At 37.2% G+C, this 14,325-nt stretch overlaps 1 protein-coding gene and 1 long non-coding RNA gene across 6 annotated transcripts; one reads left to right on the top strand and one right to left on the bottom strand.

Annotated features, from left to right (window-relative positions):
• The first annotated feature begins 448 nt into the window (after positions 1 to 448).
• On the top strand, positions 449 to 14,122 carry LOC103722308 (E3 ubiquitin-protein ligase At3g02290). 5 transcript variants are annotated; one of them, XR_005512265.1, is made up of 6 exons: positions 449 to 629; positions 1,089 to 1,500; positions 5,786 to 6,215; positions 6,909 to 7,060; positions 10,938 to 11,047; positions 13,342 to 14,122. XR_005512265.1 is itself a non-coding variant. In XM_039127562.1 (6 exons), the coding sequence occupies exons 2-6, from the start codon at positions 1,381 to 1,383 to the stop codon at positions 13,366 to 13,368; spliced, it is 834 nt and encodes a 277-aa protein (XP_038983490.1). In that variant the 5' UTR covers positions 449 to 629; positions 1,089 to 1,380; the 3' UTR covers positions 13,369 to 14,122. The 5 variants fall into 5 exon arrangements, 2 of the variants coding, with proteins under 2 accessions (XP_038983490.1, XP_008811040.3); XR_005512263.1 differs by lacking the exon at positions 6,909 to 7,060 and adding an exon at positions 2,697 to 2,807; XR_005512264.1 differs by lacking the exon at positions 6,909 to 7,060 and adding an exon at positions 1,742 to 2,053.
• On the bottom strand, positions 5,526 to 10,938 carry LOC120111094. The gene is made up of 3 exons (XR_005512266.1): positions 10,581 to 10,938; positions 7,763 to 7,766; positions 5,526 to 5,537 (listed from the first exon to the last, which is right to left on the bottom strand). It is a non-coding gene; the product is annotated as an uncharacterized LOC120111094 (long non-coding RNA).
• Positions 14,123 to 14,325: the final 203 nt, after the last annotated feature.

The following is a 14,325-nucleotide window of genomic DNA, read 5'->3' as shown; positions in this document are numbered from 1 at the left end:
CCCCGTTCCCCCTTCTCCCTCTCGTCGCCGGCATTCTCCCGATCTCCGACCACCTCGCCGGCTTCTCCCGGAACCACCTCCCCGGCCATCTCCCGAGCAACGAGCACCTCGCCGGCGCCTCCACGACCACCTCGAGGTAGCTCCCCCCGCCTCCAGTGCTCCGTTCGGCACTGGATCGCCGAACAGAACCCTTCTGTTCGGCTGAACAGTGCCGAACAGAAGCCTTCTGTTCGGCAACCCTCAACCGAACAGAAGCCTTCTGTTCGGCTGCACAGTGCCGAACAGAAGCCTTCTGTTCGGCTGCACAGTGCCGAACAGAAGGGGGTGTATGAGAAAATTTCAAGGGCAATATGGTAATTACACTAAAGGTTAGTTTGGGTATTTTTTTTTTGGTTTTTTGGGGGTGTCCTGAGCAATAGGGGGGGTGTATATAGAACTACCCGCACTAAATCCTTCTGGTCTCTGCGCGATTATTATTCCTTCATTTACGTTTTTTTTCTCAGCTATCGCCAGTGAAAGAATCCAGCGAAATAGAAACCAAAGTTTCGGATTTGGGGAGATTTTATTCGGTTTTATTCTCTGTCGATCGATTGCATCGATTTCTATCCTTTCTTTCGTTGCATCTTGAGGTACTGCATCACTAATTTTTCGTCTCATTTCTCAAATCCTTTCGAAATGATCGGTTTTTTTTTTTTTTGGGAGATTTGAGAACAGAATTATTGATGACCGTTAACCAGTGGTAGTTCGAATGGATTCTGTCCGTTATTTTGGTAGATTTGGTTCCACTTTTAGATAGATTTGTTGGGATTTCGGCAGCTAAGAATGTGTTCTATAAATAGAAATATCCAACTTAGGAAAAGGGAATTTAATTCATATGGGGTTTATCTTTCCCGTGGATTTCTATTCTTCTTCTTTTTCTAACTATCTTTTCTTTGCTCTGGGGTTTTTGTTCTCTGAATTAGGTATTTTTGTTTCTTTTTTGATTTTTTTTCTAATATCTTATATTAATTTATTTTTTTTTAAAAAAAAATATAACTGCATTTGTTCTGAAATGGTAGTTAAGAAGAATTTTCTTCCTTTGCTTACAGGTATCGGCGGAACGGGCAATTCTCTTTCAGCAAAACAAATTGTACTTTTTTGTGATTAAATTGTCATCTTCCGCAAACTGATTGAATTTTAAGGAGAAGAGAGGGTTCAGGGCCGCCGGAATCTCAGTTTTCTGCGATCAGAACATCCTCTCTCATTCGAAGTTTTGCATTGATTTCTTAGTACTTTAGAAAAAGAAAGGAAACAAAAGATATTCATAGCCAGTTTACAGAGTTGGAATTGGAGAATTGCTGCTGGAGAGATTGATTGGAACAGGGAAGGGAGTCCGGGGTTATGGGATCTGTTTGTTCCTGCTTGCACATCGAAGATTTCGAAGAATACACACATGACAATGCTTCAGTTTATAGACACTGCATCTGTTTCAGATGCTTGGCTCAGCAGTTGATACATGCAGTATGTTTATCCTTAAAAAAAAAGATACATGCAGTATGTTTATCCTAAAAAAAAAGAGACATGCAGTATGTTTGAAGTTTGATATCATTTCTTAAATTTCCTTGATGTTGGGGTTTTGCATGATATTGGGAACTTAGAAACCTTCTTGTCACATTTTAAGGAAAAAAATTAGCATTGCAATTAGCCTGCTGCCTGTTCTTTTGCCCTGAAAATTTACCAATTGTTACTTGTTTTTGTCCAGGACTTTTGGCTGAGTTTGACAGGATGACAAGTAGAATGACTGGTTGAAACTTTCAGACATTTAAGATGAAATTAGTATACAGTTCTTACATGCATAAACTTTATGGAGTATCATGGTTTGTTTCGTCATCTGTGTTCCAATACTTCTGCATTGTGATAAAAAGAATACAGGATTGAACTTAAAGCAAACTGGAACTATATTAGTTTGAGGGTCGGATACAAGACATGACCAACAAAGAATTTAATTATGTTCTGACGAGCAGTGACTAGTGGAGACGCTTTTATACTTGTGAGGTTTGGTCCCCACAAGCAGGTGAGGGTATACTATTATATATTTTCTATCTAGTTGCTTATGAAAACATCTGCATAAGCGTAACATCGTAAAACTTTCAAGAGCTATGAATGTAACCTCCAAATCTTATTTCTATGCACTTATCAATTTGTCTTTGTCATGAAAGTGTGTGGCATAATGTGGAAGATTATGAATGGTCCATCATTAGTTATATACTCTTCTTGTCATGAATCTGGAATCAGGTAGCAGAAGACTAATGTGGGTAAAGAGTTTCTTAAATCACTTAATAGTGTAGATTGTCCTTCGAACTTAGAAGAAGCCATTAGAAACTTAGAGGTTTTATTTTTTTCTAAATGCTTTTAAAGTTTGAAAGTAGTTAATCTATCCATTCTGATAGCTTTGTCTGTCAGAGATCTCTTGTCCCTATTAACTTTATGATATTCAGTTATAACACGCCCTGAGTTGCCTTCATTGTCTTTTCTAAAATTTTCTGTACGATATTTACTTGGTAAGATATGAATATGAGTTATTTATGGGAACGCTGAGGATTTTTTTGCTCTCTGATGTTAACATTTATGCTTGTTACAAATGCACTATTGGTATCACAAGGAGGCTGCTGTTGCTTACTACTCTGTAAATAATAGAATATGTGTTGTTGGGACAGTGAACTAAGTGAATTGTACGTCAGGACTATAGCAGTTTCAGGGGATGATATTCACAGAATTGGATATGCCTTTGTTCGGGACATGGGTGGAGTTGAGAATTGATTGAACAGGTAAGTGTTTTCGCTGTCTACATTCATTTTACAAAAGATAAAATGATGGTTGAGAATGCCTGAGATAGGAATACGTAGATAAATTTCACATGCAGATTGTTGGTGGTAACCATTCATAAATTATCCTTGAAAGTTCAGGTGATATCTAATAAACTATTTTCATTGCACATACTTGATTGCGGAGCTATAGAAGTGCTGACTAGGATATGCATTTCAAAAATGAGGATGCGAAGTTTTTCAGTAAAACCTGAAAATTGAAAAAGTGATAGGAGTCCTGCACAGGTGCTAGGGGTAGCAGTTGTAGAAAATAAAGTGAGTGAAATTATTAGAAGTTAGTGAGTGTTGGTTAGTTGCAAATTTAATTTGAAGGTTTTGAAAAAGAGGAGCAGACTAAAGAAGGCATAGATAGAAGTAGTGGGAAATGAGAATTTTATGCTTGTTGAAAGGAGTTGACCTTTGATAGGATTTGATATCCGTATACAACCTGCAGAGCCAATTGAAAACATTGAAATTTAAAACAAGTAAAGGAGGCCTACATGGTAGGTTGCACTGGATGAAGAAAATGTTTCACTATGACTAGTTAGAACAAAGGGAATATTTGTCATAAGGTGGATAGCTATTGAGGCAAATTTCCATGTTGGCTGAGAAATACTAGAGGTTAAGATATTGTGGGTGGTGCATCTTGTTTGGTGCTATTAAACCTGCTAAATCTGATATCTGCTTCATGAGCCAAGTTTGCTACTTTATAGATAGTTGGGCTGGTCTGTATGGTACAATCCTTGATATGGGGCGGTACACGTGCGCAGAACGCCTTGATATGCCTCAGTACAAATGCAAGAAAAAGGAAAATGTGTCAAGCATCACTGGGCGTCGATACATCCAACAAGATAGGCCATAATACCTGCCTGGTTTGCCTGGTACCAATGTGTAGAGGCCCCTGTTATACTGGTCATGGGGGGCATGGTGCTAGAATGCATGAGTTTTGAACCCTTGATTTACTATCAAAACTATGAAGGAAGCCATGGCCACTGCACCAGTGGAGTACTGAAGGCCAGAAGCATCATAATTTCTTATTCAAAGTAGGTGGGAGCTGCTAAGTGCCTAGGTATAGAGATGGCTATCCCCACCCTCTGGCTTGCCCAACTTTTGATTGAAGATGAGCCAAAGGGTCTTGTGAACCCAAACTGAAGGCAAAGCTGCAGAACTGGATTCAGACCTGATATGACTTGGAGTAACCAGTCATGCCTTTATATGTTTTTCCACTTTCTGATTATTATAAACTGTGTTGATATCTGTAGAACGCAAATGCTTATAATCTATAAAGTTTGCTCCTTTACATCAAACTAACCCCTTTGTATAGATATTATGAGAATTGATTATGTAATAATGCCCCCTAATTTTGGAGATGCCCATAAAATTTTTTTTACTAGGATGAACGAATTCTATTTCACATTTCAGTTGGTCTTGAATGCTCAGCAGAATATTTTGCAATATACAAAGCATACTGTTCCTGTTTTTTTGGCTATAATCTATCCAACTTTCGGTAATCTCTTCAAATTTTCCTTTTCTCATAATTTAGTCTTGGTTGACATGCAGTGGTTCTTTTTTTGCCTCCAGTTTTGTGTTTTTAGTACATCGTGGTTGACAAAGAAACCTGTCTTCTTTGTTTGGAATTTTGTTCATTCATCTATGATTGGAGTCCAGCATGTCTGATGCATGTGCAGTTTATTTTTATTTGCTGAGCCCAGCCTAGGAGAGGAGCGGGAATCTAAGTTTTTCTTTTTCTCTTATATTATATTCGTAGGGCCTGGCTTGAGACTTTGGGGCCGGCCTGCTCAAAGCCTTTCCTATTTCATATTAGTAGATGTGAGATCTATTATATATTGTTAACATAAATAGACTCTTTCAGATCGTGGCATTTGCAGGCCAAATAAGGGCTAATTTTATTGCTGCCTCCTAGTGAATTGTGACAGATGCGAAGAAACCATTACTGACATATCTTAAAGACATTTACATGACTGGTGATGCTGATTTGCTGGGTTATAAACATGCATGAGAAGAACAACTTTTGATTTGGGTTTATATGGACAAGAATAATTTTTCGTATTAGGCAATATGTTCTTGTTCTAGTCAAACCCATTATTACCATAGATATGCAGCATTTGTGCGAATACTTACTATGCTTGGGTGTCACAACACTTATGATGTTTCTATCATTACCTGCTGCAATCTACTTGTGGTAACCAGTGTGATTACCTTTTTTTAGAGAAGTAGCTAGTGTGCTTATAGATGTTTGTGGAAGTTAAACTTGCCTGGAGGGAACATGGGAATTATATCTATCCATTCTTGCAGGTCTTGAATCTCATGTTTGGCAGAATCCTGCATCATGATTGGCTACTGTCTATTTAAAGTTACACTTGCCATAAAATTCAGGCTACAACTACAAACATTCAATAACTGTCTATCTAAAGTACTTTACCTCATGTTTCCAATGGTTATTGAAATCATCATATTTTTATCACATATAGGCACTCCTTTTAAATGTTATAAATAGGTATACACTTGAAGAATTGTTTTTCCCTTTGCTAATTCACATGAAGGAAGGATACATTTCCACATTTTCACTTGAAGACCGTTATTGCAATTTTGTTTTATATCTTTTTGAGAACAAGCACACTTAATTTATTTCAACGGTGCTCATATTGTATCTAAATTTATGTACCTTTGTGTCTCCTTACATTTGTAGCGGTAGATAATAAATTATATCCTTGACGTGGACAAATTTAATATCCATAATATGTGAACTTGGGTGATAATATTATGGTAGTGAATAAGCTGGGCGGGGATATTACACAATCTGGTGTTGAATTTAGTGCCATACACTGTTTTTGATATTTAAAGTATCTTGAAAAATGGACTACTTATTTGAAATTTATGATATGCACGTGGTAAGCTGTCTTTTTCTTTCATCTTTGCAGTACACGGCTTTATTTCGAAGAGGGGAAGTGCGTGCTATCCCTTCGTCCAGGCAGGGGACTGCTCCTTTAGCTTCTGCTGCACTAGTCACAGATGATTCTATACCGGATACATACTGCGCTCCTCCAAGGCCTTTACCTTATGATGATCCTAGATGCTCACGGCCACAATATGATGGACTTATCTCAAGGCGTGATAAGTCTTCAAGCCATTTCCATGAGGAATCTGAACCACTGAGAAGAAATAGTAACGATACTGAAATAGAATCAAGGAGCAGACTAGACAAGTGGCATGGATCTAACTATGAAGGGGGGTCCAAGTTGTGCCATTCTGAGTCCTCCCTGAAGCACCCCTTGACAGAAGACACAAAGGGAGCGACTTATTTTTTTCCTTCATCTGAAGATGAAGATGTGTGCCCAATATGTCTTGAAGGTAGATAACAGCAACCCTGTATTATATGGTCTCTTTACGAGCTAAACTAAAGTTTTTCTTATGTGACATCTCGTTTGTCAGCTCTATCTGCCATGTCCAAAAGAACAAATTTGATTTTCTCTATTCTATTGATAATGCAAATTCAAGTTGTATTCTATAGGACTAAGCAGTAGAGTAATACATGGACTAAGGAAAATATATACGAAATACTGACATGAAAGGGTCACACAAGGAGCAGATCACACCATATGTCCCTAACTGTTTTGTAGTATGCTAGACCTCAGGATCACCGCACATATGCTGTTTTGTTGGGAGCTTTTAATCTCTGAAAAAAATTATCCTGTTTAGCTTTTTTCTTTATCTGGAATTCTAAGCTTCTTCACTAGATTTGTATTAATAAGCCCTTCAAAAATATTAACTCATTGTTCAGCAAAAAAATATTAACTCATTCTTGTGACAAAGGCAACATCTTACTCTAGAGAGACCTTGCTGATGAGATAAATCTTGCCATACTGTAATGATAAGGAGGGATTTTGAGATTCAAAATCAATTCATAGTGAATACTACAGAATCTTTGGTCAGGGAATGGCGTCAGAAGCTGCTACTATGTGTTCTAATTACTAAGTCCTAAAACTATTTAATGACAAGACTTATAATATTTATATTGTAATGAGTATTGACTTTATGGATTAGGATGTTATCCATCACAGTTTGAGAAGGTTTCATGACCAGCTCTCAACTTGATATCTATGCCTTCATTTGGTGTCCGGTTCTTGATCAAGGCAACGGTAGGCAAGAAAGCACATGCAGCTAACCTAGAAGGACAATCGGTGGATCAGACAAAGGTTTGTAGTCTCGGTATCAAACTGTGTACAAGTAGGAGACCGGTAAGGTATGGTACTATGCCATATTGTATTGTATCGGCGCACCAAAAAATATATTTTTTATTTCAAGTTTTAAATCGTTCTTTATTTACTTTTGAGTGCAAAAATAGTGTTCTATGAGTTTGCTTTCAATGTTTAAATATAATATACTTAATTTCTTATGTTACGTGTCTAAAGAATGGTGTGATTGTATAATAGACATGAAGAATTTTAAAAAAAAATTGTACAAATTGTTGAGGGGTGGCAATTTATGACTCGACCTAGCATCCTAACCTGCAATCGACCTACATTAAGCAGGTTTAGGTTTTAGCATAAATAGGTCCAGGTCATAAACGGGTCGCCCCACCTAGACTTGTTAATTAAATGGGTTGCTTTTAGGTTGAAACTTCTAACCTATTTAGCCCATTTAGACCCGTTTAAAGTGGGTTAGGTCATGAACCAACCTGTTTAATCCATTTAAGACTTGCGCAACTTGTTTAAAACCCATTTAAGCCATATAAGACTTGTTTAACCCATTTAACTTCTTTAACTTGATTCAACCAGTTTATTAAATAGCTTATGTGGATCATGTTGGGTTGCCTGTTTAATAAAAAGGTTAGGTTTGGAATTGGACTTTTGATCTGTTTAACAAACAAGTCGGGTTTGGGTTGGCAAATTTTTGACTTGACTTGCATCCGACCTGACTTGATAGCCACCCCTACCATTGCATAGATCTGACTAATGAAATCGTGCCCAAATATAACATCTCGTCATTATTTCTCTGTATGTTTCAATATCTGTCCATTTACAGGATGTGACAAGAAAAATGGAAGCGAGAAATATCTAGATCAGAGGAACAACTCACCCTTCCACTCTCTCCATCTCTTTCTCCTCTCCTCCTCTCTTTCTTCTCTCCTACCTTGAAACAGAGGGGGAAAAGGGTTCTATATTCCTTTCTCCTCCAATTATTGAGGCTTTGAACTGGTAAGGGGCCCTAACCATGCCAAACTGCTTGGAACCGAACAGTTCTGGGTAGTTCGGCTCGGAAAAAAACCAGTTTACACTGGTTCAGGCAAAATCCTGTACCAAGACCATTAACCATCCTAGTTCGAGGTTGGTATGGTATGATACTGACTGAACTGAGTGGTTCGCCATGGTATTGCAATCCTTGGATTAGAAACCTACTGTAGTGGCTACATATATCAGGTTGATTTTTTCTTGTAGAGGAGCATGCACTATCATTAGGACTTTCAGTCCCTATGTGGATATCCATTTACCACTTTGTTGCCATATTGTAGAAGGAATTACATCTTGTTTATAAATATGAAGTCCAATAAATATTTATGGACTCTTGCTGTGCTAGGATGTTGGGACTTATGCACATGCATTATTAGATTCCAAGATTTGCTTGGTGACCATGACATCCACTATAAAAACTGCTAGAGCGATTTTACTTGATGGCTCTCTTGCAAGTACTTCTGATGTCTTTTATGCCCTGTTGCTAAGCTAATTGAAATGGGTAACATGTTTGTGGTTCTTTTCTTAATGTTCCACATATGCAAGTGATAATGTATATCTGGTCTTTATGGTTCTATTTTGGAATTATTTGTGGTATTCATTTTTCAAACCGGTATGGCATACATTGTACAACCCAAACAATCCAAAACAAGAAAAGCAATGACATGTTTTTATTCCAAGATCTGCAACTCCATGCTATACATTTTTAGGTAAGCCTCTTTTCCTGCACTTAAAGTTTCCCCCTTTTTATCTATGACGAACAATCATGACCAAATTGAAATATATCTGAAGTTTAATTTTGTGACTTAATATAAGATCTTGATCTTCTATCAACTTGAACCTTTAGACTTTTGATAGCTTTGCATTGTCGAAAATCCTTTCATTCTTCTCATCCCAGATATGCCCGATGAAAGCATGAAGAACCCAGCTTGCTCTTGTAAATATGATATTGTCTTTAGAAAAGAAATTCTCCAAATCTTACCAAGACTTCCTTGAGCCGCCGCTTCCCGATCTTTGTAGTCTCATAAATAATTTTCTATTTTCTTAAAAAATTACAGTATTCTGCACTCTTAATATTTAAGATGTAAGCATCCAAGGAACCATTGTTTTAAAGTATATTAAGATGTAAGCATCCAAGGAACCATTGTTTTAATGTATATAGCATAATTACTCTGTTGAGAGACGATATGAGGCTTGTTTTACAAACCTTCCCTCGTGACTCATGCATTTGCTCTTGGTTAAACAATATTTCTGGCATCTCATGTACTTACTGAAATAATATAAGCCCACGTTGATCTATGCAATTGGTTATTTTCATGACTTTGTTGTCTTATTCATTTGATGTTGGCTTTGGAACATTCCATGGTACGATGTACCTATTGGTGTCGGTGCATACCAGGCGTGCTATGCCATATCGGCAGCGGACCCATACGTAGAATGAGGAGCGTATCGTGTCGGTATGCCAAATTGGCTGCCGCACTAGGCATCTCGACATTATATCAGGATGGTACCGGTAAAGAATTTGATATCGAGATGGCAAACCTTGGTACATTCCTTAATTTTCTTTTAGTTACACGTCAATTGCCTACACGTAGCACAATACTACCTCCAATTTTTGGGAACCACACCTTCATCTATTTTGATTTCTAATGCATATCTAATTGTGAAAGATGTTCTTCTCTCATGGTTCTTGTATCCATCCGTAAGATTTAGTAAGAAATGAACTAGTCTTATATTTGTTTCGGCTTGATATACCTGACATCAGCTGCCAGCAGGTTGATTTTTTTTCTAGAAGTTCCTGTGGCAGGTTAACCTCCGGGACCCCCATTTGACCCTCCTGATATGGAAACCATAAATTAGCATCATCTTCGTGTTTAAAAAAGATCCGAAGATTTGATTGATTCTTTATTGCAATGATGTCTAAGCTTTGTTGTATGCGAAGCTTTGATTGATTCTTATTGCAATGATGTCTAAGCTTTGTTATATGCGAAGCTTTGATTTATTCTTTATTGCAATGATGTCTGAGCTTTGTTGATTTTTTGTAGTTGTACCTACTGTTGATGGACTCAGAGCATAATGCAGCATCTTTTTGTTTCCTCCTTAACCAATGTCATTTGTAATAGATCTTACAGACCTATTTATGTTTGTATATTAGTGATACAACATGTTATATGCCTCCCCTGTATCTGATCATTTTATTACTTTTGTTTAGAGCTTCAATTATGCCTGTTCCATAAGCTATTAACCAAATCCGCAGCTGGTTTCTCCTGGGTTGGCTTGCATCTATAAGGGTTGCTACTACTAATAGTATTAATGTGTGTTTTCTAGTGATTTTTATAAAATTTCTTTTTAAATTTGTCCAAGTCAAACTGAAGCCTACAGGTACTGTGAGCCTCTTTCTCCCCATCATTTTGTATTTCTTTCATATGTTCCTTAATAAGTAGCTACCGTTCCGACGCGCCCCTGACCCTATCTTTATTAAGACGTCCCGTTCTCTGGCTTGTGAGGAAGGTGGATACCTATGAGTCTGCGGCAGGCTCTCTAATAGTATTTATTTTACAGTATAAGGCACATGTACTTTACAGCATTGCTATTGAATTGTCCAGTTTTATTAAGCAACCTTTACCTAGATGATTTTTTTTAATATTTAATATCTATTTTCTTCGTAGATGCCAATCCGGGTTGGCCAAGAAGTGGGGTTTAATTTTAACTGCTGAAAATATATGTGCTTTTGAAAATATAATATTTTGTTTCAGAGGATAACAAATTGCCTTTTGTAGCATGTATTTGTGATATTGAAAGTATGCTCATTTGTAACTTTGTCGTAATCATTTGTTTGCAGAATATACTTCAGAAAATCCAAGGATTATAATGCAGTGCACTCATCATTTCCACCTTAGTTGTATATATGAGTGGTTCGAGAGAAGTGATGCCTGTCCAGTCTGTGGCAAGGTAACTGCTTTCTTTCTAGTGGTGATAATAACTATCAATTCCTTCATCTATTTGAGCGGTAAAGTTGTTCATTTACTGCATTTAAATTTTCAGTCAAGCAGTAGTTTGTAAGTTGAACACAGTCATAGCGTAGTTTGTAAGTTGAACACAGTCATAGCTAATGTAGCATGACAGAGAGCCAATGTTGTGAAAGAAGACGGCCATAAAGAGATTGGGTTGTAGCTCAATTCATTTTTTCACATATCTGATTTTTAAAAAATTTATATGGGAAATGTAGAATACAAGGTGACCAATTGTATGCTTTATCGTGGCAAATGGGTGGTATTTGTCAACAAAATAATCTGTAGCAATATTATGATTTACTTTTAGTCTTCTAGATTACTTGTGTATTTTGGTACATACACCAATGGCTCTATTAACGATGTGCATTGAACTTTTAAATCCTGTTCTTTTCTTCATCCAAGGCAGATACAGATTGATGGAGCAATGTCTTTCTACTAGCATTCTCATAGTAATCATATTTTATATTACCAACAATTTTTTTGATTAAATAAGTATACTGACTTAGCAAAGTTTAAATAGAAAACTTGGAATCTTATTGTAAGCAAGATGATCGCATTGTAAATTTTATACATGCCTACTCTTCAAGATTTTTGTCGCGTGCATATTGGTTATACATACGGGATTGGCTTTGTGGGTCCCAGAAAATCCATCCATGCAGAGCCCCTTTTGGAGTTTGACATCCGCTTTTATTTATTTATTTTTAGGCTCTATCTCTCATATGTGTATATATGCATGCTGTATGAATTTCTGAGTACCCATTTTCGCATGACCAAGTCATTTCTGCCTTCTTGTTCAATCAAACATAAAAGTTTTTCAATATTGGACTAAGTGCTGCTGGGTGACTGTGCAGACAAATAGTCTTATGCTGTTACCAGTGTACTTTCTAGTGGGTGACTGACCATCAACATTGGTCGGATTTGCTCAAGTTATCCAACATGCCAATAAAATTAAACTTGTTTTCAGAATTGGCATGCATTGAATTTTTGAAAGCTGAGTGTCATTAATAGTAATATTTGTGTTGTTTAAACCTTTGGATTTACAATATCGATTCTTTGATTTGAGATCCTTGTTTGTGTTTGAGAGATGCCATCCTCCTGCTGGCATCATAAATCTTAAAAATTTGGAATATTCTATAACTACTGAGTATCCAAATCATCGATGTTTGAGGAAATAATAGTATTCCTTTGTCTCTTGAAGACCAAATATATTGACATAGTCACGCTCACTATGACTGACAATCATACGTAGATATTGTAGGATTGATTACAGTATCCTTAAACTGTCTCTCTTTATTCACTGTCCACATTATTACCTTTATCCTCAAATTAAATAATGAAATGGTGATAAATCCTACTAAAATATCCAGGAGTTCATAATGATGTTGAACTCGTCTATGTGGAAAGGAAATAAATCTAGATATAGAGAAGATATGGGCATGTTGTTGAGTGGAGATTGAATTCGAGTAGAGAGAAGCCTCGAGACCTAGGACATCACTGTTTGGAACTATAGGTTAATTGTTGAAGTCTGAGTTCTGTTACCAAATGGCAGAATTGTCAAGATAGAAAAGTGGAAGACCTCTTCTATAGAAAGGACCTGAGCTTCCCTTGAATCTGCAAGAGGAGACTCACCATAGAAAATTTTCAGATTACATAATGCATCACCATTTAATACTCTAGTTGACTGTATTCTATTGCAAAGACAATTGGCTCGACTCCAAGACTTAAAGAATCACAGGGAACATGTTCTTAGATTTGCTAAATGTTGATTAAACAAATTGGGCATTCGATATGTTTGCCTAGTTGTTTGACCATTGTTGATGATGGGCCATATCGGTTGAACTTTGGTGATTAGTGCCTTCTACATCATTGCAGGGGTTCTTAATGTTCACTGGAGCTCCAAACATGATGATGCTTGTTAGGTAGGCAAATTAGGCCCAAAGGAGAGGAGATCCTGGGCATATAGTTGCTAAAATAGAAATATTTAGAAAGTGGTTATCTTCAAAATTATTGATTCATGTTCAGCATTGTTTTGAGTTGGCTATGAATATAAAAACAGAAAGGAATTCAGTATCCGGCGTCTAACAGCCTGGCTTTCTAATAACTGATACGAAATGTCTCAAATATTCTTTTGTTAATGAGTGAAGGCACATGTTTCATATCATTTCATTCTGGCATGCTGTTTTGTCGATTGGTTGCTCCTAATATATTTGTGCACTGGTTGTTTCTCGACAGATGATGGTGTTTAATGAGACAACATGATGGCAAGGTCAAGTTCAGTTGACTTGGAGGATAAACTTGTATCTGTGGATCTGTAAGTATAGAGGTGAATTCTGTCATACCCCAAAGGCTGTGTGTGTCTATATTTCAAGTCTGCTCTTCATTCAAAGGGCAGGTGGAAGTCATCATGTGTTTGCTGATTTGGGATGTGTTTTCCCTACTGCCCCAGTATATCTATATGCACATAGAAGCATGTGCAGCATATACAGTGTACAGAAAAAAAAAAAGTTTCCAGAAAATGGTCTTCCATAAGGAAAATTTCTTCCAAAGAGTTTGTGCTTTATATTCTTCACAATTTGGATAGCCACGGAAATGAAGAACCTGGTATCGCTTGCAGGAAACTTGATGCTTTGAGGTTGCCTTCAGAGTATTCTACAGCACGTTTGGGATTGTCTTTGGGGGCCTGAGAGGACATATTTAGCTCTCACTGGCATTAGTGCAGAAGCACTCATCTCATGTGGCATTTCCATATTAATTACTATAATTTGAGCTACGCAATGCAGATAATCCAATAAGGAGACTGTTGGTGGTGGATATGAAAAGCTGGGGGTGGAGATCTGCAGACTTCCACCCCTTGTAGTTCGTGTTACATGAAGAGATTATCACTACCTCTAAGTTTGTCTAGGGCGATGCTTCCGATATCGCCACCTCCGTGAAAGATAATATCATTAAATGTTTGAAATGAGTATACTTTCAATAGGTTCCATACTATGAACAATAAGTATATTTCTGAACATTCCGATTATTTAAGCACCAGCCATAGATCCAAGCTAGGTTCTACTTTAACAGCAAAAAGCAGCCAAGCAGCGAAAGAGAACACTCTTGATGATGTCCTTGATGTGTTCTATGTTTGTGGTAATAGCTGACAGCCAGTACTGCCTCCTAGGAAATAAGAAGGATCTTATGATAAGGGCACTGGCTCCGGTTCATATTAGGTGT

The sequence above is a fragment of the Phoenix dactylifera genome, chromosome 6, assembly GCF_009389715.1.
Source record: "Phoenix dactylifera cultivar Barhee BC4 chromosome 6, palm_55x_up_171113_PBpolish2nd_filt_p, whole genome shotgun sequence".
Lineage (NCBI taxonomy): Eukaryota > Viridiplantae > Streptophyta > Magnoliopsida > Arecales > Arecaceae > Phoenix > Phoenix dactylifera.
This window is presented reverse-complemented; position numbering and strand designations above follow the sequence as displayed.